Raw genomic sequence first — 25,749 nt, 5'->3', positions numbered from 1 at the left:
TAGAACATTACGTGTGTAATTGTACAATTAAAAAAAAAATATTCATATACTTTTTAACAGCTTTTTATACAGCAAGTATTTTAGGGATACTTGCAAATAAAGGTTATAGTCTGAAAGTGTCTGGTTTGCTAAAATAAACAACATATGCTTTGTGTGAGATTCTTACAGGAAAAGCATACTGAAAATGGATTCTGCACATGGATGAGAAAATACTCAACAGTTTAACGATTAAAATGTTTATTAATTTTATCTTGGTCGCGTCATGTTCACACACTGACAAACATTAACTTGCTGTACAAAAAACACATGCAACGTTTCAGTTAAAGAGCTGTGCACAAATGTCAACTGAAGATACATTTTCACAAAGGGACTTGCATATGACACTTAAAGGGACAGTCTACAACTTGGGGATCTTAAAGTCTAATCTTAGATTAAGCTGCAAATAGCCTTTATCATGCAGCAGTAATGGTAAAAAAAAGTTATTTTAAAATGAATATTGTTTCTGGCCACTTTTAAATGGCTGCCAAGCTCCACCCACTGATGACGACATGATCTGGGTTGCATATAGCAGTGTTTTTCAACCAGTGTGCCGTGGCACACTAGTGTGCCGTGAGAGATCCTCAGGTGTGCCGCGGCAGATTGACAACAGTGCGGGGGGGTCCCTCTTTCAAATTTTGAAATATTGGGAGGTATGTGACCGGCTCATCAGGCATCATTTACAGCCATGACATTGACATTCATTCACAGACAATCATTATGATTGTTTGTAAAAGAATGTCAATATGTCATGTATAGTTTGTAGGAGGCATGGCATGACAGCACAGTACAGTGTGTGTGTGTATATACAGTATGTGTGTGTATATATATATATATATATATATATATATATATCCTGTATAAGGCTACAATGTTTCATTTTGTAAAATTTTGGGATAGTGGTGTGCCGCAGGATTTTTTAATGTAAAAAAGTGTGCCACGGCAAAAAAAAGGTTGCAAATCACTGGCATTTAGCATCCAGTCACAAAAGACTCACTAGTTGGATTCAACAGACTGTCAATGCTATTCAGTAGAGTGCCTAGATGTAGACCAGATCGTGATGTCATCAGTGGGCGGAGCTTGGCAGCCATTTTAAACTGGCTAAAAACAATATTAATTATTACTGTTGCATGATATAGAAAGGGTGCAGGAGACTATTTGCAGCTTAATCTAAGGTAATTTAAGATGAGTAAGGTGTAGACTGTCCCTTTAAAGACCATATAGAAATCAAGTAATAAAATTATTAAAGCGGCTATTGATTTTATTTTTTTACTATAATGGTGAAAAGCTTTAGGTTTGATGTTAGTAATTCTAACAAAATGTAAAAGTTCCACGTACCAAGGCACTGTCTGTGGTTTCAACTGATCTCACAATCAGTACCAAATATTTAAAAAAAAAAAAAATGTTTGATTTATACTAAGGAATGTATTTATATGACATGGAGGAGATACTTTATTCCATTCACTAAAAAAATAAAAATGACATTTTAGCAAAAATAAAATATTGTACATCGATTTGATGAATCTCCTAAGCTTGCCCCCTACCTCAGACATTTAAAAAAAAAAATAATAATAATAAAAAAAAATACACTGACTGAGGTTGCATCACTTCACCCCCTTTCTTTGACTGGTTGCAACAAGTACAATTATTTAGAAAATAAAGGGGCAGACGTAGATGACACTTAATAACTAAGCTTACACTTACACCATATATACACATTATCTTATATATTGCATTATATAGACTAGTATTAAAATGTTTTAATAAAAGCAAAATGCTGTTTAGACGTCAGATGCCACCCCTTTTCGTAGATAAATCAGGACAGTTTGACCTCTCTTTGTAATTAAAATTACTCTTTAACCAAAAATGTTATCCATATTTAGTACTAGTCTATAATTTATTTATAAATGTACACCCCTTTAATTTGTATGGGGAAACATATATACAGCTTTTTGTAACATCTATATACATTTCTAATAACTTTTGAGAACTCACATTAATATGTTAACGTCTTTTTTTTTAACTATATCTTTTATGAAGATATAGAGACATTCTTCCTGTTATATGCCAAGGCATTCTACCATGAATTACTGCATGTTCAACTGAATGATCAGATTCATTGATGCACTAAGCAACCTTCATTTTCAAAAGTGGTATAATTCAGCACTATTGTGAATATTAGTTTACCACCATATAAAGAACCATCCCAGAAGGCTTTGGGACAATTAATTCCCTATATATGCCCCTACCATTCTTGTCTAATTTATTCTTATATTGGACTATGATGGTATTTCTCTGGAGAATAAAATTGTCCCTCAAAAATAAGTTGGAAAGCAGACTACGTTACAGACACATATAAAAAGGTCAATATTCCTATAGACAGCAGCACTCACCAATCTTTTACAAATATTCACGTTTATTGATATCTCCCAATGGTACAAAGATCAAGACAACGTTTCGGGCCTGTTGCCCTTAGTCATGCAAGATAACACTGAATGAGATATTTAGTGCCTTTTATAGGCATGTGCACAAGTAAGCCACACCCCTTTACAATTTAACTCTTAAAATCATTGTGGTTCAATCCAGTGAAACAAATTTATACAATACATTTTAAATTTGCATACTAATATCAATTTCACAACTACAAAAACAACAAAACCTGCACACAATTTTCAAAACTACACTTATAGTTTTGAAAATTATGTGCAAGTTTTGTTGTTCTTGTAGTTGTGAAATTGTATAAATGTATTTGTATAAATTTGTATCACTGGATTGCGCCACAATGTTTTTAAGAGTTAAATTGTAAAGGGGGTATGGCTTACTTGTGCACATGCCTATAAAAGGTACTATATATCTCATTCAAGGTTATCTGAGATGACTAAGGGCAACAGGTCCGAAATGTTGTCTTGATTTTTGTACTATCGGGAGATTCTAATAAACGTGAATATTTGAAAAAGATTGGCGAGTGCTGCTGTCTATGGGAACTTTGACATTCGTGTATTTGGAGGTTTTGGTGTAGAACCTCTGACTGATTTGCACCACAGCTGGTTTACATTGTGCTGGACTTTTATTGCTATTACATATAAAAAAGGTGTCATGATGGAATATACAGCATAGAAACTATTTTATGGTAAATATAAAACTTCATTATTTATAGAAGAGTCTCAGTGAACTCTGATAAGTTTCTTAACGCTACACAGTGAGTGGCTATATACAAAAGAGGAACTGAATGTGTCATCATAAAAATACAAGAATAGCATTATTTATAGGATCACAAAATGCTGAAAAATACATTTTCAGATTTTAGATTTTTTTTTTACTAATAATTAAAAAAAATTCAATATGCTAGCAAGTAACATATAAGAATAGTGCAAATTATCTTGGCAAAAAAAGTTGTTCATTTATAGACAAAAAAAATGTGACGTCTTATACCAGGGCTATGTTTAGGGGTTAAAATTGAGAAATACAGCATAGGTGTGAATTGTGGGGGATAAAAAAAATAGATAAGGTATTCTAGTAAAAACGTATATAAAAAAATTAATCCAAATTATCCCAGCAAAATGTATTTAATTTATAGACTTTAAACAAAATGAACACTTAGACCAGCAATAAATTTAAGGATTTACAAACCTGTGAAAGGCAGAATAGTTGTGAATTGTGAAAAGAAAAATAGGTTGCAGTTCCCATATTAAAGTGTAGAAAAAAATACAAAACATACTTGGATTTGTTTTTTTAAATAAAACTCGTGTTTTTGTGAAAAAAATATACAATTGCCAAGAATTTATCTTAAATATGCAATTAAATTTATAGAATGTAAACAATGTGGACTTTTATACCATCAAAAAAATATATATAAAAAATGAGAAATCTGGCATATTTGTAGATTAAAATAAATTGTAAAAGGCAATTGGAGTAAATTCTCAGATAAAAGAATGTTGTTGTCAAACCAAAATAAAGATTGTGTATATTTCTTACTCTCCAGGGAAGAGTTTGGTGTCCAATTTCCTTTACACGTTTATGGCCTCACCCCTGCTAAGCTGTGTATTGACATCAGGGAATGTGTTTTAATTGCCACAGGTGTGCTTGCATGCACCTTGCTTTAGTGGTTTGTGCATAGCCTAATTGTATTGTACAATCACAACTATTTGTTTAAAGGGAGAATCTACACTTTAGTCATCTTAAAGTCTTACCATAAATTAAGCTGCAAATAGTCTCCTGCACAATTTCTATATCATGCAGCAGGAACGGTAAAAACAGAATTTATGTTTACCTGATAAATTACTTTCTCCAACGGTGTGTCCGGTCCACGGCGTCATCCTTACTTGTGGGATATTCTCTTCCCCAACAGGAAATGGCAAAGAGCCAGCAAAGCTGGTCACATGATCCCTCCTAGGCTCCGCCTACCCCAGTCATTCGACCGACGTTAAGGAGGAATATTTGCATAGGAGAAACCATATGATACCGTGGTGACTGTAGTTAAAGAAAATAAATTATCAGACCTGATTAAAAAACCAGGGCGGGCCGTGGACCGGACACACCGTTGGAGAAAGTAATTTATCAGGTAAACATAAATTCTGTTTTCTCCAACATAGGTGTGTCCGGTCCACGGCGTCATCCTTACTTGTGGGAACCAATACTAAAGCTTTAGGACATGGATGAAGGGAGGGAGCAAATCAGGTCACCTAAATGGAAGGCACCACGGCTTGCAAAACCTTTCTCCCAAAAATAGCCTCAGAAGAAGCAAAAGTATCAAACTTGTAAAATTTGGTAAAAGTGTGCAGTGAAGACCAAGTCGCTGCCCTACATATCTGATCAACAGAAGCCTCGTTCTTGAAGGCCCATGTGGAAGCCACAGCCCTAGTGGAAGGAGCTGTGATCCTTTCAGGAGGCTGCCGTCCGGCAGTCTCGTAAGCCAATCTGATGATGCTTTTAATCCAAAAAGAGAGAGAGGTAGAAGTTGCTTTTTGACCTCTCCTTTTACCAGAATAAACAACAAACAAGGAAGATGTTTGTCTAAAATCCTTTGTAGCATCTAAATAGAATTTTAGAGCGCGAACAACATCCAAATTGTGCAACAAACGTTCCTTCTTCGAAACTGGTTTCGGACACAGAGAAGGCACGACTATCTCCTGGTTAATGTTTTTGTTAGAAACAACTTTTGGAAGAAAACCAGGTTAGTACGTAAAACCACCTTATCTGCATGGAACACCAGATAAGGAGGAGAACACTGCAGAGCAGATAATTCTGAAACTCTTCTAGCAGAAGAAATTGCAACCAAAAACAAAACTTTCCAAGATAATAACTTAATATCAACGGAATGTAAGGGTTCAAACGGAACCCCCTGAAGAACTGAAAGAACTAAGTTGAGACTCCAAGGAGGAGTCAAAGGTTTGTAAACAGGCTTGATTCTAACCAGAGCCTGAACAAAGGCTTGAACATCTGGCACAGCTGCCAGCTTTTTGTGAAGTAACACAGACAAGGCAGAAATCTGTCCCATCAAGGAACTTGCAGATAATCCTTTTTCCAATCCTTCTTGAAGGAAGGATAGACTCTTAGGAATCTTAACCTTGTCCCAAGGGAATCCTTTAGATTCACACCAACAGATATATTTTTTCCAAATTTTGTGGTAAATTTTTCTAGTTACAGGCTTTCTGGCCTGAACAAGAGTATCAATAACAGAATCTGAGAACCCTCGCTTTGATAAGATCAAGCGTTCAATCTCCAAGCAGTCAGCTGGAGTGGGACCAGATTCGGATGTTCGAACGGACCTTGAACAAGAAGGTCTCGTCTCAAAGGTAGCTTCCATGGTGGAGCCGATGACATATTCACCAGATCTGCATACCAAGTCCTGCGTGGCCACGCAGGAGCTATCAAGATCACCGACGCCCTCTCCTGATTGATCCTGGCTACCAGCCTGGGGATGAGAGGAAACGGCGGGAATACATAGGCTAGTTTGAAGGTCCAAGGTGCTACTAGTGCATCTACTAGAGTCGCCTTGGGATCCCTGGATCTGAAACCGTAGCAAGGAACCTTGAAGTTCTGACGAGAGGCCATCAGATCCATGTCTGGAATGCCCCACAGTTGAGTGATTTGGGCAAAGATTTCCGGATGGAGATCCCACTCCCCCGGATGCAATGTCTGACGACTCAGAAAATCCGCTTCCCAATTTTCCACTCCTGGGATGTGGATTGCAGACAGGTGGCAGGAGCGAGTCTCCGCCCATTGAACGATTCTGGTCACTTCTTCCATCGCCAGGGAACTCCTTGTTCCCCCCTGATGGTTGATGTACGCAACAGTCGTCATGTTGTCTGATTGAAACCGTATGAACTTGGCCCTCGCTAGCTGAGGCCAAGCCTTGAGAGCATTGAATATCGTTCTCAGTACCAGAATATTTATCGGTAGAAGAGATTCTTCCCGAGACCAAAGACCCTGAGCTTTCAGGGATCCCCAGACCGCGCCCCAGCCCATCAGACTGGCGTTGGTCGTGACAATGACCCACTCTGGTCTGCGGGAGGTCACCCCTTGTGACAGGTTGTCCAGGGACAGCCACCAACGGAGTGAGTCTCTGGTCCTCTGATTTACTTGTATCTTCGGAGACAAGTCTGTATAGTCCCCATTCCACTGACTGAGCATACACAGTTGTAATGGTCTTAGATGAATGCGCGCAAAAGGAACTATGTCCATTGCCGCTACCATCAAACCTATCACTTCCATGCACTGCGCTATGGAAGGAAGAGGAACGGAATGAAGTATCCGACAAGAGTGTAGAAGTTTTGTTTTTCTGGTCTCTGTCAGAAAAATCCTCATTTCTAAGGAGTCTATTATTGTTCCCAAGAAGGGAACTCTTGTCGACGGAGATAGAGAACTCTTTTCCACGTTCACTTTCCATCCGTGAGATCTGAGAAAGGCCAGGACTATGTCCGTGTGAGCCTTTGCTTGAGGAAGGGACGACGCTTGAATCAGAATGTCGTCCAAGTAAGGTACTACAGCAATGCCCCTTGGTCTTAGCACCGCCAGAAGGGACCCTAGTACCTTTGAGAAAATCCTTGGAGCAGTGGCTAATCCGAAAGGAAGCGCCACGAACTGGTAATGCTTGTCCAGGAATGCGAACCTTAGGAACCGATGATGTTCCTTGTGGACAGGAATATGTAGATACGCATCCTTTAAATCCACCGTGGTCAAGAATTGACCTTCCTGGATGGAAGGATTGTTCGAATGGTTTCCATTTTGGACGATGGAACCTTGAGAAACTTGTTTAGGATCTTGAGATCTAAGATTGGTCTGAACGTTCCCTCTTTTTTGGGAACTACGAACAGATTGGAGTAGAACCCCATCACTCGTTCTCTTAATGGAACAGGATGAATCACTTCCAGAAGATAACCTTGGGAGACTATTTCTAGCGCCCAAGGATCCAGAACATCTCTTGCCCAAGCCTGAGTGAAGAGAGAGAGTCTGCCCCCCACCAAATCCGGTCCCGGATCGGGGGCCCGCATCTCATGCTGTCTTGGGAGCAGTGGCAGGTTTCTTGGCCTGCTTTCCTTTGTTCCAGCCTTGCATAGGTCTCCAGGCTGGATTGGCTTGAGAAGTATTACCCTCCTGCTTAGAGGACGTAGCACTTGGGGCTGGTCCGTTTCTGCGAAAGGGACGAAAATTAGGTTTATTTTTGGCCTTGAAAGACCTATCCTGAGGAAGGGCGTGGCCCTTGCCCCCAGTGATATCAGAGATAATCTCTTTCAAGTCAGGGCCAAACAGTGTTTTCCCCTTGAAAGGAATGTCAAGCAATTTGTTCTTGGAAGACGCATCCGCTGACCAAGATTTTAACCAAAGCGCTCTGCGCGCCACAATAGCAAACCCAGAATTTTTCGCCGCTAACCTAGCCAATTGCAAGGTGGCGTCTAGGGTGAAAGAATTAGCCAATTTAAGAGCACGAATTCTGTCCATAATCTCCTCATAAGAAGAAGAATTACTAATAATCGCCTTTTCTAGCTCATCGAACCAGAAACACGCGGCTGTAGTGACAGGGACAATGCATGCAATTGGTTGTAGAAGGTAACCTTGCTGAACAAACATCTTTTTTAGCAAACCTTCTAATTTTTTATCCATAGGATCTTGGAAAGCACAACTATCTTCTATGGGTATAGTGGCGCGCTTGTTTAGAGTAGAAACCGCCCCCTCGACCTTGGGGACTGTCTGCCATAAGTCCTTTCTGGGGTCGACTATAGGAAACAATTTTTTAAATATGGGGGGAGGTACGAAAGGTATACCGGGCCTGTCCCATTCTTTATTAACAATGTACGCCACCCGCTTGGATATAGGAAAAGCTTCGGGGGGCCCCGGGGCCTCTAGGAACTTGTCCATTTTACATAGTGTTTCTGGAATGACCAGATAATCACAATCATCCAAATTGGATAACACCTCCTTAAGCAGAGCGCGGAGATGTTCCAACTTAAATTTAAAAGTAATCACATCAGGTTCAGCTTGTTGAGAAATTTTTCCTGAATCTGAAATTTCTCCCTCAGACAAAACCTCCCTGGCCCCCTCAGACAGGTGTAGGGGCCCTTCAGAAACAATATCATCAGCGTCCTCATGCTCTTCAGTATTTTCTAAAACAGAGCAGTCGCGCTTTCGCTGATAAGTGGGCATATTGGCTAAAATGTTTTTGATAGAATTATCCATTACAGCCGTTAATTGTTGCATAGTAAGGAGTATTGGCGCGCTAGATGTACTAGGGGCCTCCTGTATGGGCAAGACTGGTGTAGACGAAGGAGGGGATGATGCAGTACCATGCTTACTCCCCTCACTTGAGGAATCATCTTGGGCATCATTTTTACTAAATTTTTTATGACATAAATCACATCTATTTAAATGAGAAGGAACCTTGGCTTCCCCACAGTCAGAACACAATCTATCTGGTAGTTCAGACATGTTAAACAGGCATAAACTTGATAACAAAGCACAAAAAACGTTTTAAAATAAAACCGTTACTGTCACTTTAAATTTTAAACTGAACACACTTTATTACTGCAATTGCGAAAAAGTATGAAGGAATTGTTCAAAATTCACCAAAATTTCACCACAGTGTCTTAAAGCCTTAAAAGTATTGCACACCAAATTTGGAAGCTTTAACCCTTAAAATAACGGAACCGGAGCCGTTTTTATATTTAACCCCTTTACAGTCCCTGGAATCTGCTTTGCTGAGACCCAACCAAGCCCAAAGGGGAATACGATACCAAATGATGCCTTCAGAAAGACTTTTCTATGTATCAGAGCTCCACACACATGCAGCTGCATGCCATGCTGTTCTCAAAAACAAGTGCGCCATACCGGCGCGAAAATGAGGCTCTGACTATGATTAGGGAAAGCTCTAAGCCATCTCCGTGGAGATGTTGCCTGTACAACGGCAAAGAGAATGACTGGGGTAGGCGGAGCCTAGGAGGGATCATGTGACCAGCTTTGCTGGCTCTTTGCCATTTCCTGTTGGGGAAGAGAATATCCCACAAGTAAGGATGACGCCGTGGACCGGACACACCTATGTTGGAGAAAAAGTTATTTTAAAATTAACCCTTTCCCACCTGGGCGCTAATATTTTCTTTTGATTTTTTTATTTTTGAAATTTTTTAATTTTTTTTTTTTACAGACCCCCAAGACTTACACTGTTGGAAAAGTTAGGCGATTACCTTTCCAACAGTGGGTCTTGGGGGTCTGTAGCTGCTTAGATGCCTGAGATACAGGCTTCTAAGCAGCATGCCCCTTCCTCCTATACTTAACATTAAGTATAAATAAAGTTGCGCGGTGACGTCATCACGTAATTGCGCGTGACGTCACCGCACATCACGTGAAGCCCCAGCGATGCCTGTCACTCTACAGGCACGATCGCCGGGGTAGCAGCAGTAAGGAGCCCCCAGATCTCCCTCAAGTTGGGAGAGTGCTCATGACGGCTCTGAGCCGTCATTAGCACCAGAGTGAGAAACTCTGTGACGGCTCAAAGCCGTCATTAGCACTCAAAGGGTTAATATCGTTTCTGGCCACTTTAAAATGGTTGCCAAGCTCAGTTCACTGATGACATCATGATCTGGGCTGCATATAGCATCCAATCATGAAAGCCTCACTAGTTAGATTCAACAGACTGTCAATGCTGTTCGGCAGAGTGCATAGATGCAGCCCAGATCGTGATGTCATAAGTGGGCGGAGCTTGGTAGCCATTTCAAAGTGACCAGAAACAATATTTTAAAATAACTTTTTTACCGTTCCTGCTGCATGATATAGAAGGTGTGCAGGGGGATATTTACAGCTTAATCTAAAGTAAGCCTTTAAGATGACTAAGGTGTAGGCTGTCCCTTTAAAGATTATTTTCTGCAATGTTTTACCCATGACCATGTCTGTTCATGATAAACTTGTTTCTAGTAGTGCATTTAACTTTAGCAATTATATGGAATGTTTAACACAATTTTTCTTCTACCGATAGTTTGCCCTATCAATAAGTTTGCCCTATCAAAGATATGGAGGTGATTGCCGACAATAACAGCGCTCCTGCGTGTTGGTGTGAAACAGCACAGGACTGTTTTACATACCATAAAGGGATATTGTATTGGAACAACTTGGAATGCAACGTACTCTGACACCAGCAATCATTCCCTTTAAACGCAGTTAACAAGGGACCCTAGTGCTGAAAGATCACATCTCTCATGAATTACTGCGTTTTATTTTAGCATTAAATATCCATTTAAATCGACCATTTTATACCTCGTTCTACGGATTCGGGTTTTGTGTTCAGTTTTCAGCACTGCATTGTGGGAAAATCAGAAAATATTTAAATACGGTTTTCTCTCTGACATATAAGGTAATGTTAGAAATACATAATACCTTATCCAAACGTGCAGTCCGTAGCTGACTAAAGGGTCGATCAGAATCCTTTAAAATAGTTTATCTATGGATTTTTCTATATAATTCACATTTAACGTGTTTGGGAATAAATCGTTAGAAACGTTTTTCTTAAGGATTGTGATATATCCCTTTAACCGCTCACAAAGGAGTAAAAAATACATAGATAAAAGACATGCGCGGGAGTCACAGGAAACAGCTGCTGACAGAATTTGGGATGGCATATGCAGGTAGCTGCCAGTCATCATACGTGCGCTGCTTGGTAGCTGTATTGTGCTGTGGCCCCTGATTGAAACCTTTGTATAGGATAAAAGCACATTACGCAAGAGACACTAATTGAAACAGCAAGTAACTTGTGCATCAGAACAGTCCTTTAAAGGGACATAAAGTAAAGTGTTTCTTCACTGGATCCAAAGGAGTGCATCTTGAAATGTATTTTTTATTGAAATGTATTTTTTTTTTATCGCCATTTTGTTTTCATCCTTATTGAAGTGCTGTCCCCATCAGCCAATGAGAATGAATATTGCAGTATCCTTCATGTATTTCCGAAACATTACAATGTAAACAGGTTATAACAGTCGGTTTCATGCAAACAGTTAACATAATCCATCGTTCAGCCTTTTATACACGAGACAAAGAATTTCCTTTCTATGTCCCTTTAATCATATGAACTGTCTCATGTCGTGCAAGATGTAATTTCTGCCTAAAACGCTTCCCGCATTCAGTACAGGCAAAGGGTTTGTCTCCCGTATGCACCTTCTCGTGAAGAACAAGCTGGAACTTTTGTCTGAAACTTTTCCCGCATTCCGCACATGAATACGGTTTCTCCCCTGTGTGAAGCATCTGATGTTGAGAGAGGGTCGCTTTCCGTTTAAAACTTCTCCCACAATCCATACAGACAAATGGTTTCTCATCGTTATGGGTACCCTGATGCCGAAGCATCTGTGCCTTTACTTTAAATGCTCTCCCACAATCAGGACAGACGTAGCGTTTTAAATTTGCATGGACTTTCTTATGGGCCACGTACTGCGACTTGTGGTTGAAAGATTTGCCGCAATCGGAGCAAACCAAAAGCTCATCGTGAGTTTCGAGATGCATTATAAGCTCTGATTTAGAAATGAAGCACTTGTCACACTCGGAACAATTAAATAACGACTTCAGTGTCCCATGAGATGTATAAAGTGATTCATCAAAGCTTTCGCCTTGTTCGCTGTTATAAACGTACACAGGGATGTTACTCTCCTTTTTATTTCTTTTTGTGTTTTCATTAGCAGTTTCCTTATTCTCAGTATCTACAGCTACATCTTCGACTTTGGTGCGTCTTGTGCTCCTTTTTGGCATTTCTTTTGTTTTCTTGGTTTCTCCTTCCCCAGCTCTTGGTTTATTGACCTTATTTTTCCGAGGTCTTCCCCGCTTCCTCGTACGCTTGTTTTGCCTTTTGGGTTTTGTGCTCTCGTCACTTTTGATTGAATCAGAGTCTTCCATCATCTCAGATTTGGGACTTAATGGAGCATCCTGTATTTCGGGGTCATCTACGGACACTGACCCATCTGTTAAAAAGGAGAATGGTGGGAGTCAGAAAAGATCTCACATAATGCAAACATATCTAATTACAATACTGTGTAATTATAATATACAGTAAATGTCCAATCACCAAAGGTGTCCTGCTCGGAATAGCTGCAATGCTTGTAGCTCTCATGTGAATTTGCCTATGTGTTTAACTTTTTTTGAAGGTGTTAACACAGTTATCTAGAATCAGTAATACAACATTTTGGATTAAAATGTCCCTTAAATAATAAGATATTACAAAAACACCTTGTGGTTGTAATAAAAAATGTTGAATTATGTGTAGTAAAAAAACCTCTGCAATGTAATATTTATTTTGCCCCCTTTTCCTATACTTTATGAAAATTGAACACCTATAAAGTATTGTGTGCTGCCATATTGAAACCTAGGTGTCCCTTATTAAATATCTTCTGCTGCTGATAATTAAGGACGGATATATTAATGTGCAAACAATAAACGTGTGGAATAAACCATGTTAAATAGTTAAAGGGATTTTCTTTTCATGATTTAGATAGAACATACAATTTTAAACAATTTGCTTCATTCTCTTGGTATCCTTTGTTGAAGGGAGGAGCAATGCACTACTGGGAGCTAGCTGAGCACATCTGTAAACCAATGACAAGAAGCATATGCGTGCAGCCACCAATCAACAGCTAGCTCCCAGTAATGCCCTGCTTCTCCCGAGCCTACCTTGGTATGCTTTTCAACTAAGGATGCGAAGAGAATGAAGTAAATTGTGCAGTTGTTAAAAATCACATGTCCTGTCTGAATCGTGACAGAAACATTTTGTGTTTCATGTCCCTTAATATTTAACATGGTTTAAAGTTTCAATATTCCACACAGTCATTGTTTGCACATTTTATCCTCAGCAGAAGAGATTAGCTATGGGAAAACATAATTTATGTAAGAACTTACCTGATAAATTCATTTCTTTCATATTGGCAAGAGTCCATGCGCTAGTGACGTATGGGATATACAATCCTACCAGGAGGGGCAAAGTTTCCCAAACCTCAAAATGCCTATAAATACACCCCTCACCACACCCACAATTCAGTTTAACGAATGGCCAAGCAGTGGGGTGATAAAGAAAGGAGTAGAAAGCATCAACAAAAGGAACTGAAAATATAATTGTGCTTTATACAAAAAAACATAAAAACCATAAAAAGGGTGGGTCTCATGGACTCTTGCCAATATGAAAGAAATTAATTTATCAGGTAAATTCTTGCATAAATTATGTTTCCTTTCATGTAATTGGCAAGAGTCTATGAGCTAGTGACGTATGGGATAGTAATACCCAAGATGTGGAACTTCCACGCAAGAGTCACTAGAGAGGGAGGGATAAAAAATAACAACAGCCATTTTCCACTGAAAAAAATTAATCCACAACCCAAAATATAAGTTTATTCTCATAATGAAAAGAGAAAAAACTTAAACATAAGCAGAGGAATCAAACTGAAACAGCTGCCTGAAGAACTTTTCTACCAAAAACTGCTTTGAAGAAACAAATACATCAAAATGGTAGAATTTAGTAAATGTATGCAAAGAAGACCAAGTTGCTGCTTTGCAAATCTGATCAACTGAAGCTTCATTCTTAAAAGCCCAGGAAGTGGAGACTGATCTAGTAGAATGAGCTGTAATTCTCTGAGGCGGGGCCTGACCTGATTCCAAATAAGCCTGATGAATCAAAAGCTTTAACCAAGATGCCAAGGAAATGGCAAAAGCCTTCTGACCTTTCCTAGAAACAGAAAAGATAACAAATAGACTAGAAGTCTTCCTGAAATCTTTAGTAGCTTCCACATAATATTTCAAAGCTCTTACTACATCCAAAGAATGTAAAGATCTCTCCAAAGAATTCTTAGGATTAGGACACAAAGAAGGGACAACAATTTCTCTATTAATGTTGTTAGAATTCACAACCTTAGGTAAAAATTTAAATGAAGTCTGCAAAACTGCCTTATCCTGATGGAAAATCAGAAAAGGAGATTCACAAGAAAGAGCAGATAATTTGGAAACTCTTCTAGCAGAAGAGATGGCCAAAAGGAACAACACTTTCCAAGAAAGTAGTTTAATGTCCAAAGAATGCATAGGCTCAAACGGATGAGCCTGTAAAACCTTCAAAACCAAATTAAGACTCCAAGGAGGAGAGATTTATTTAATGACAGGCTTGATACGGACCAAAGCCTGAACAAAACAGTGAATATCAGGAAGCTTAGCAATCTTTCTGTGAAATAAAACAGAAAGAGCAGAGATTTGTCCCTTCAAGGAACTTCCGGACAAAGCCTTATCCAAACCATCCTAAAGAAACTGTAAAATTCTAGGAATTCTAAAAGAATGCCAGGAGAATTTACGAGAACACCATAAAATATAAATCTTCCTAGAAACAGATTTACGAGCCTGTAACATAGTATTAATCCCTGAGACAGAGAAACCTCTATGACTAAGCACTAGGCGTTCAATTTCCACACCTTCAAATTTAATGATTTGAGATCCTGATGGATAAACGGACCACGAGACAGAAGGTATTGCCTTAATGGAAGTGGCCAAGGTTGGCAACTGGACATCCAAACAAGATCCGCATACCAAAACCTGTGAGGCCATGCTGGAGCTACCAGCAACACAAACAAATGTTCCATGATGATCTTGGAAATCCCTCTTGGAAGAAGAACTACAGGCGGGAAGATATAAGCAGGTTGGTAACACCATGGAACTGCTAACGAATCCACCGCCTCCGCCTGAGAATTCCTTGACCTGGACAGGTACCTAAGAAGTTTCTTGTTTAGATGGGAGGCCATCAGATCTATTTCTGGAAGACCCCACATCTGAACAATCTTAGAAAACACATCTGGATGGAGCGACCACTCCCCTGGATGTAAAGTCTGACGGCTGAGATAATCCGCTTCCCAATTGTCTATACCTGGGATATGAACCGCAGAAACAAGACAGGAGCTGGATTCCTCCAAAGCAAGTATCTGAGATACTTCTTTCATAGCTTGGGGACTGTGAGTCCCACCCTGATGATTGACATATGCCACAGTTGTGATATTGTCTGTTTGAAAACAAATGAACGGTTCTCTCTTCAACAGAGGCCAAACCTGTAGAGCCCTGAAAATAGCACGGAGTTCTAAAATACTGATTGGTAACCTCGCCTCTTGAGATTTCCAAACCCCTTGTGCTGTCAGAGATCCCCAGACAGCTCCCCAACCTGAAAGACTTGCATCTGTTGAGATCACAGTCCAGGTTGGACGAACAAAAGAGGCCCCTTGAACTATACGATGGTGATCTAACCCCCAAGTCAGAGAGAGTCGAACATTGGAATTTAAGGATATTAATTGTGATATATTTGTATAATCCCTGCACCATTGGTTCAGCATACAAAGCTGGAGAGGTCTCATATGAAAACGAGCAAAGGGGATCACGTCCGATGCTGCAGTCATGAGACCTAAAACTTCCATGCACATAGATACTGAAGGGAATGATTGAGACTGAAGGTTTCGACAAGCTGAAACCAATTTTAATCGTCTCTTGTCTGTTAGAGACAGAGTCATGGACACTGAATCTATCTGGAAACCTAAAAAGGTGACCCTTGTCTGAGGAATCAAAGAACTTTTGGTAAAATTGATCCTCCAACCATGTCTTTGAAGAAACAACACTAGTTGAATCGTGTAAGATTCTGCAGAATGTAAAGACTGAGCTAGTACCAAGATATCGTCCAAATAAGGAAACACCGCAATACCCCGTTCTCTGATTACAGAGAGCAGGGTACCAAGAACCTTTGAAAAGATTCTTGGAGCTGTCGCTAGGCCAAATGGAAGAGCGACAAATTGGTAATGCTTATCTAGAAAAGAGAATCTCAGAAACTGAAAGTGGTCTGGATGAATCGGAATATGAAGATATGCATCCTGTAAGTCTATTGTGGACATATAATGCCCTTGCTGAACAAAAGGCAGATTAGTCCTTATAGTCACCATTTTGAAAGTTTGCACTTTTACATAACGATTCAAAATTTTCAGATCCAGAACTGGCCTGAATGAATTTTATTTCTTTGGGACAATGAATAGATTTGAATTAAACCCCAGACCCTGTTCCTGAACGGAACTGGTATGATTACCCCTGAAAGCTCCAGGTCTGAAACACACTTCAGAAAAGCCTGAGCCTTTACTGGATTTGCTGGGATGCGTGAGAGAAAAAATCTTCTCACAGGAGGTCTTACTGAATCCTTTTCGGTACCCTTGAGAGACAATACTCTGAATCCATTGATTTTGGACAGAATCTGCCAAAATGTTTTGGAAGAATCTTAACCTGCCCCCTAACAGCTGAGCTGGAATGAGGGCCGCACCTTCATGCAGACTTGGGGGTTGGCTTTGGTTTCTTAAACGGTTTGGATTTACTCCAACTTGAAGAAGGTTTCCAATTGGAACCAGATTCTTTGGAGGAAGGATTAGGTTTCTGTTCCTTATTTTGTCGAAAGCAATGAAAACGGTTAGAAGCTTTAGATTTACCCTTAGGTCTTTTATCCTGAGGCAAAAAAAAAAAACTCCCTTTCCCCCAGTGACAGTTGAAATAATTAAATCCAACTGAGAACCAAATAACTTATTACCTTGGAAAGAAAGAGATAGTAATCTAGATTTAGATACCATGTCAGCATTCCAATATTTGAGCCACAAAGCTCTTCTAGCTAAAATAGCTAAAGACATAGATTTAACATCAATTTTGATGATATAAAAAATGGCATCACAGATAAAATGATTAGCATGTTGAAGCCAGCGAACAATGCTAGACAAATCAGGATCCATTTCCTGTTGCGCTAAGCTTTCCAACCAAAAAGTTAAAGCAACTGCAACATCATCCATAGAAATGGCAGGCCTGAGAAGATAGCCAGAATATAAATAATCTTTCCTTAGATAAGATTCAAGTTTCCCATCTAAAGGAAATAGCCCCATCAACTTTGGGGATCTTTTCCCAAAACTCCAATCTAACTGCTGGCAAAGGATACAATTTTTTAAACCTTGAAGAAGGAATACAAGAAGTACCAGGCCTATTCCATTCCTAAGAAATCATATCAGAAATAGCACCAGGAACTGGAAAAACCTCTGGAGTAACCACAGGAGGTTTATAAACAGAATTTTAAAGTTTACTAGTTTTAATATCAAGAGGACTAGTTTCCTCAATATCCAATGTAATCAACACCTCTTTTAACAAGGAACAAATATACTCCATTTTAAATAAATAAGTAGATTTGTCAGTGTCAACATCTGAGGAAGGAACTTCTAAATCAGATAGATCCTCATCAGAGGAGGATAATTCAGTATGTTGTCGGTCATTTGAAATTTCATCAACTTTATGAGAAGTTTTAAAAGACCTTTTACGTTTATTAGAAGGCGGGATAGCAGACAAAGCCTTCTGAATCGAATCAGCAATACAATCTTTTATATTCACAGGTATATAATGTACATTAGATGTTGACGGAACAACAGGCAATGCACTATTACTGATGGACACATTCTCTGCATTTAAAAGTTTATCATGACAACTATTACATACCACAGCTGGAGATATAATCTCCACAAATTTACAACAAATGCACTTAGCTTTGGTAGAACTGTTATCATGCAGCAGGGTTCCAACAGTGTTTTTCTGAGACAGGAACAGTTTGAGACATCTTGCAAATTTAAGAAAAAAAACATATAAAGCAAAATGATCAATTTCCTTATTTGGCAGTTTCAGGAATGGGAGAAAAATGCAAACAGCATAGCCCTCTGACATAGAAAAAGGCAAGAGGCATATAGGAATGGGGTTTTCAATAATGAAATTGCTTGGCGCCAAGTATGACGCACACCGCAAACTAAATAATTTTTGCCGCTAACAACAACCGGAAATGACACACTTGCGTCATTGTAGACGCAACCTTGTGCAAGGAAATTACGAATTTGCGCCATCGGACACAATAAACTTTGGCATTTTGCGCCCGCGCGAGCCTAATTTTGCCTGCAAAATTTAATGAAAAAACAGTCAATTGAAAAGACTATACCGATAGTCTGCAAAAGGAAATATACATAAACCTGACTCATGGCAAATATAAGTATAATACATATATTTTGAACTTTATAAAATACATAAAGTGCCAAACCGTAGCTGAGAGTGTCTTAAGTAATGAAAACATACTTACCGAAAGACACCCATCCACATATAGCAGATAGCCAAACCAGTACTGAAACGGTTATCAGTAGAGGTAATGGAATATAGGAGTATATCGTCGATCTGAAAAGGGAGGTAGGAGATGAATCTCTACGACCGATAACAGAGAACCTATGAAATAGATCCCCGTGAGAAAAACCATTGCATTCAATAAGTGATACTCCCTTCACATCCCTCTTACATTCACTGTACTCTGAGAGGAATCGAGCTTCAAAATGCTGAGAAGCGCATATCAACGTAGAAATCTTAGCACAAACTTCACCACCTCCATAGTAGGCAAAGTTTGTAAAACTGAATTGTGGGTGTGGTGAGGGGTGTATTTATAGGCATTTTGAGGTTTGGGAAACTTTGCCCCTCCTGGTAGGATTGTATATCCCATACGTCACTAGCTTGTGGACTCTTGCCAATTACATGAAAGAAACCTAGGTTTCAACATGATGGGCTCATTATTTTATAGATACTTAAAGTTTACACTTTCTTCTTTCATTTGTAGACAGGCAATATAATTACAGCTATATATTATTCTTATATTATATATATATATATATATATATATTTATATTATTGTGCTATTTATTTACTATTTACATTAAAGCAATCATATAGAATTAAAATGTATAAACTGACAGAAATAAAGACACAAACAGATAGACCAATAGACAGATATTGATAGACAGATATAGACAGATAGTAATAGACAGTTACAGACAGACAGACAGTTATAGACAGACAGATAGACAGTAAAAACATAATTTATGCTTACCTGATAAATTCCTTTCTTCTGTTGTGTGATCAGTCCACGGGTCATCATTACTTCTGGGATATAACTCCTCCCCAACAGGAAATGCAAGAGGATTCACCCAGCAGAGCTGCATATAGCTCCTCCCCTCTACGTCAGTCCCAGTCATTCGACCAAGAATCAACGAGAAAGGAGTAACCAAGGGTGAAGTGGTGACTGGAGTATAATTTAAAAGATATTTACCTGCCTTAAAACAGGGCGGGCCGTGGACTGATCACACAACAGAAGAAAGGAATTTATCAGGTAAGCATAAATTATGTTTTCTTCTGTTATGTGTGATCAGTCCACGGGTCATCATTACTTCTGGGATACCAATACCAAAGCAAAAGTACACGGATGACGGGAGGGATAGGCAGGCTCATTATACAGAAGGAACCACTGCCTGAAGAACCTTTCTCCCAAAAATAGCCTCCGAAGAAGCAAAAGTGTCAAATTTGTAAAATTTGGAAAAAGTATGAAGCGAAGACCAAGTTGCAGCCTTGCAAATCTGTTCAACAGAGGCCTCATTCTTAAAGGCCCAAGTGGAAGCCACAGCTCTAGTGGAGTGAGCTGTAATTCTTTCAGGAGGCTGCTGTCCAGCAGTCTCATAGGCTAAACGTATTATGCTACGAAGCCAAAAAGAGAGAGAGGTAGCAGAAGCTTTTTGACCTCTCCTCTGTCCAGAATAAACGACAAACAGGGAAGAAGTTTGGCGAAAATCTTTAGTTGCCTGCAAGTAGAACTTGAGGGCACGAACTACATCCAGATTGTGTAGAAGACGTTCCTTCTTTGAAGAAGGATTTGGACACAAGGATGGAACAACAATCTCTTGATTGATATTCCTGTTAGTGACTACCTTAGGTAAGAACCCAGGTTTAGTACGCAGAACTACCTTGTCTGAGTGAAAAATCAGATAAGGAGAATCACAATGTAAAGCTGATAACTCAGAGACTCTTCGAGCCGAGGAAATAGCCATTAAAAACAGAACTTTCCAAGATAACAATTTTATATCAATGGAATAAAGGGGTTCAAACGGAACACCCTGTAAAACGTTAAGAACTAAGTTTAAACTCCATGGCGGAGCAACAGCTTTAAACACAGGCTTGATCCTAGCTAAAGCCTGACAAAAGGCCTGGACGTCTGGATTTTCTGACAGACGCCTGTGTAACAAGATGGACAGAGCTGAAATCTGTCCCTTTAATGAACTAGCTGATAAACCCTTTTCTAAACCTTCTTGTAGAAAGGACAATATCCTAGGGATCCTAACCTTACTCCAGGAGTAACGTTTGGATTCGCACCAGTATAGGTATTTACGCCATATTTTATGGTAAATCTTTCTGGTAACAGGCTTCCTAGCCTGTATCAGGGTATCAATAACCGACTCAGAAAAACCACGTTTTGATAAAATCAAGCGTTCAATTTCCAAGCAGTCAGCTTCAGAGAAGTTAGATTTTGATGTCTGAATGGAACCTGTATCAGAAGGTCCTGTCTTAGAGGTAGAGACCAAGGCGGACAGGATGACATGTCCACTAGATCTGCATACCAAGTCCTGCGTGGCCATGCAGGCGCTATTAGAATCACTGATGCTCTCTCCTGTTTGATTTTGGCAATCAATCGAGGAAGCAGCGGGAAGGGTGGAAACACATAAGCCATCCCGAAGTTCCAAGGTGCTGTCAAAGCATCTATCAGAACCGCTCCCGGATCCCTGGATCTGGACCCGTAGTGAGGAAGTTTGGCGTTCTGGCGAGACGCCATGAGATCTATCTCTGGTTTGCCCCAACGTCGAAGTATTTGGGCAAAGACCTCCGGATGAAGTTCCCACTCCCCCGGATGAAAAGTCTGGCGACTCAAAAAATCCGCCTCCCAGTTCTCCACTCCCGGGATGTGGATTGCTGACAGGTGGCAAGAGTGAGACTCTGCCCAGCGAATTATCTTTGATACTTCCATCATTGCTAGGGAGCTTCTTGTCCCTCCCTGATGGTTGATGTAAGCTACAGTCGTGATGTTGTCCGACTGAAACCTGATGAACCCCCGAGTTGTTAATTGGGGCCAAGCCAGAAGGGCATTGAGAACTGCTCTCAATTCCAGAATGTTTATTGGAAGGAGACTCTCCTCCTGATTCCATAGTCCCTGAGCCTTCAGAGAATTCCAGACAGCGCCCCAACCTAGTAGGCTGGCGTCTGTTGTTACAATTGTCCAGTCTGGCCTGCTGAATGGCATCCCCCTGGACAGGTGTGGCCGATAAAGCCACCATAGAAGAGAATTTCTGGTCTCTTGATTCAGATTCAGAGTAGGGGACAAATCTGAGTAATCCCCATTCCACTGACTTAGCATGCACAATTGCAGCGGTCTGAGGTGTAGGCGTGCAAAAGGTACTATGTCCATTGCCGCTACCATTAAGCCGATCACCTCCATGCATTGAGCTACTGACGGGTGTTGAATGGAATGAAGGACACGGCATGCATTTAGAAGCTTTGTTAACCTGTCTTCTGTCAGGTAAATCTTCATTTCTACAGAATCTATAAGAGTCCCCAAGAATGGAACTCTTGTGAGAGGAAAAAGAGAACTCTTCTTTTCGTTCACTTTCCATCCATGCGACCTTAGAAATGCCAGAACTAACTCTGTATGAGACTTGGCAGTTTGAAAGCTTGAAGCTTGTATTAGAATGTCGTCTAGATACGGAGCTACCGAAATCCCTCGCGGTCTTAGTACCGCCAGAAGGGCACCCAGAACCTTTGTGAAGATTCTTGGAGCCGTAGCCAATCCGAATGGAAGAGCTACAAACTGGTAGTGCCTGTCTAAGAAGGCAAACCTTAGGTACCGGGGATGATCTTTGTGAATCGGTATGTGAAGGTAAGCATCTTTTAAATCCACTGTGGTCATGTACTGACCCTTTTGGATCATGGGTAAGATTGTCCGAATAGTTTCCATTTTGAACGATGGAACTCTTAGGAATTTGTTTAGAATCTTTAAATCTAAGATTGGCCTGAAAGTTCCCTCTTTTTTGGGAACCACAAACAGGTTTGAGTAGAACCCTTGTCCTTGTTCCGACCGCGGAACCGGATGGATCACTCCCATTAATAACAGATCTTGTACACAGCGTAGAAACGCTTCTTTCTTTATCTGGTTTGTTGACAACCTTGACAGATGAAATCTCCCTCTTGGGGGAGATAATTTGAAGTCTAGAAGGTATCCCTGAGATATGATCTCTAGCGCCCAGGGATCCTGAACATCTCTTGCCCAGGCCTGGGCGAAGAGAGAAAGTCTGCCCCCCACTAGATCCGGTCCCGGATCGAGGGCTCTCGGTTCATGCTGTCTTTGGGGCAGCAGCAGGTTTCCTGGCCTGCTTGCCCTTGTTCCAGGACTGGTTAGGTTTCCAGCCTTGCCTGTAACGAGCAACAGCTCCCTCCTGTTTTGGTGCAGTGGAGGTTGATGCTGCTCCTGTTTTGAAATTCCGAAAGGGACGAAAATTAGACTGTCTAGCCTTAGCTTTGGCTTTGTCTTGAGGTAGGGCGTGGCCCTTACCTCCTGTAATGTCAGCGATAATTTCTTTCAAACCGGGCCCAAATAAAGACTGCCCCTTGAAAGGTATATTAAGTAATTTGGACTTAGAAGTAACATCAGCTGACCAGGATTTTAGCCACAGCGCCCTACGTGCCTGGATGGCGAATCCTGAGTTCTTAGCCGTAAGTTTGGTTAAATGTACTACGGCCTCCGAAATGAATGAATTAGCTAGTTTAAGGACTCTAAGCCTGTCCGTAATGTCGTCTAGCGTAGATGAACTAAGGTTCTCTTCCAGAGACTCAATCCAAAATGCTGCCGCAGCCGTAATCGGCGCGATACATGCAAGGGGTTGCAATATAAAACCTTGTTGAACAAACATTTTCTTAAGGTAACCCTCTAATTTTTATCCATTGGATCTGAAAAAGCACAGCTATCCTCCACCGGGATAGTGGTACGCTTAGCTAAAGTAGAAACTGCTCCCTCCACCTTAGGGACCGTTTGCCATAAGTCCCGAGTGGTGGCGTCTATTGGAAACATCTTTCTAAATATTGGAGGGGGTGAGAACGGCACACCGGGTCTATCCCACTCCTTAGTAACAATTTCAGTTAGTCTCTTAGGTATAGGAAAAACGTCAGTACTCGCCGGTACCGCAAAATATTTATCCAACCTACACAATTTCTCTGGTATTGCAACGGTGTTACAATCATTGAGAGCTGCTAAAACCTCCCCTAGTAATACACGGAGGTTCTCCAATTTAAATTTAAAATTTGAAATATCCGAATCCAATCTGTTTGGATCAGAACCGTCACCCACAGAATGAAGCTCTCCGTCCTCATGCTCTGCAAGCTGTGACGCAGTATCAGACATGACCCTAGTATTGTCAGCGCACTCTGTTCTCACCCCAGAGTGATCACGCTTGCCTCTTAGTTCTGGTAATTTAGACAAAACTTCAGTCATAACAGTAGCCATATCTTGTAATGTTATCTGTAATGGTCGCCCAGATGTACTAGGCGCCATAAGGCGGGAGATGCAGGTACTGCCGCGTGAGGCGAGTTAGTCGGCATAACTCTCCCCTCGCTGTTTGGTGAAATTTGTTCAAATTGTACAGATTGACTTTTATTTAAAGTAGCATCAATACAGTTAGTACATAAATTTCTATTGGGCTCCACCTTGGCATTGGAACAAATGACACAGATATCTTCCTCTGAGTCAGACATGTTTAACACACTAGCAATAAACTTGCAACTTGGTTATAATCTTTTTTAGCAAAAACGTACTGTGCCTCAAAGAGGTACTAAACGATTAAATGACAGTTGAAATAATGAACTGAAAAACAGTTATAGCATCAAACTTTAAAACAACACAACTTTTAGTAAAGGTTTGTTCCCATTAGTAAAATAACAATAATTAAATTTGACATAAAAAATTACAGAGCAACGTTTTTATTCACAGTCAATATAAAATTCTCACAGCTCTGCTGAGAGAATCTACCTCCCTCCAAAGAAGTTTGAAGACCCCTGAGATCTGTCAGAGATGAACCGGATCATGCAGGAAATATAAGAGTAGCTGACTGGAAATTTTTGATGCGTAGCAAAGAGCGCCAAAAACGGCCCCTCCCTCTCACACACAGCAGTGAAGAGAAACGAAACTGTCACAATTAAAAGCAAACAACTGCCAAGTGGAAAATAATGCCCAAATATTTATTCACTCAGTACCTCAGAAATGTAAACGATTCTACATTCCAGCAAAAACGTTTAACATGATAAATACTTATTAAAAGGATTAGTGACTTTTAACAGAGTAGTTCCGGTGAAATACCATCCCCAGAATACTGAAATGTATACATACATGTCATTATAACGGTATGGCAGGATTTTCTCATCAATTCCATTCAGAAAATAAAAACTGCTACATACCTCAATGCAGATTCATCTGCCCGCTGTCCCCTGATCTGAAGCTTTTACCTCCCTCAGATGGCCGAGAACAGCAATATGATCTTAACTACTCCGGTTAAAATCATAGTAAAAAACTCTGGTAGATTCTTCCTCAAACTCTGCCAGAGAAGTAATAACACGCTCCGGTGCTATTGTAAAATAACAAACTTTTGATTGAAGTCATAAAAACTAAGTATAATCACCATAGTCCTCTCACACATCCTATCTAGTCGTTGGGTGCAAGAGAATGACTGGGACTGACGTAGAGGGGAGGAGCTATATGCAGCTCTGCTGGGTGAATCCTCTTGCATTTCCTGTTGGGGAGGAGTTATATCCCAGAAGTAATGATGACCCGTGGACTGATCACACATAACAGAAGAAACAGTGTTCTCCTGCAATATTTTTAGCCTACAGTCTTATTGTCAGATTTGATGAATAAGTATTTGCTATTAAACACCTGATATGTTTATAAACGTAAAGTGTTAATACATATCAGCAGAAATTAGTTAGATATGTTTTTATGTTTTAAAAGTCAAGTCTGACCCCCCCCCCCCCCCCCAATGAAATAGCAGAGATTACATCGAAGGCTGTAGTGCCTGAGTCGTAGCGCTGCAGGAACACACACTTACTACATTTGTAACCCCAGCTAAATTAGTATTGTTCCTGCACATTAGGGCTGATGTCTAAGTAAAGCAACATTGGGCACCACTGAATCCTGCTGCAAACTCACTTAAAGTGAATGTAAATTTTGATGCTAAAGTGCCAGGTTTTAAAAATTTGATTAAAAACATAGGCACTTTAATTCATCAAAATTTACATTTTACTCCTGTTGTTACATTCACTTTAACAAGAATA

The 25,749-nt window shown here is 40.1% G+C and overlaps 1 protein-coding gene across 2 annotated transcripts in view; it reads right to left on the bottom strand.

Moving 5' to 3' along the window:
• Positions 1–10,719: 10,719 nt before the first annotated feature.
• Positions 10,720–25,749, bottom strand: part of LOC128635618 (uncharacterized) — a 186,182-nt gene continuing 171,152 nt past the window's right edge. For both annotated transcript variants that reach the window (XM_053688685.1, XM_053688686.1), the window contains exon 19: positions 10,720–12,467. In XM_053688685.1, the coding sequence (XP_053544660.1) occupies positions 11,566–12,467 (902 nt within the window). In that variant the 3' untranslated portion in view covers positions 10,720–11,565. The remainder of the gene's footprint in view (positions 12,468–25,749) is intronic.

This window comes from Bombina bombina, chromosome 7 (genome assembly GCF_027579735.1).
Source record: "Bombina bombina isolate aBomBom1 chromosome 7, aBomBom1.pri, whole genome shotgun sequence".
Lineage (NCBI taxonomy): Eukaryota > Metazoa > Chordata > Amphibia > Anura > Bombinatoridae > Bombina > Bombina bombina.
Note: the sequence above shows the minus strand (reverse complement) of the source record. Positions and strands in the feature narration are given on the sequence as shown.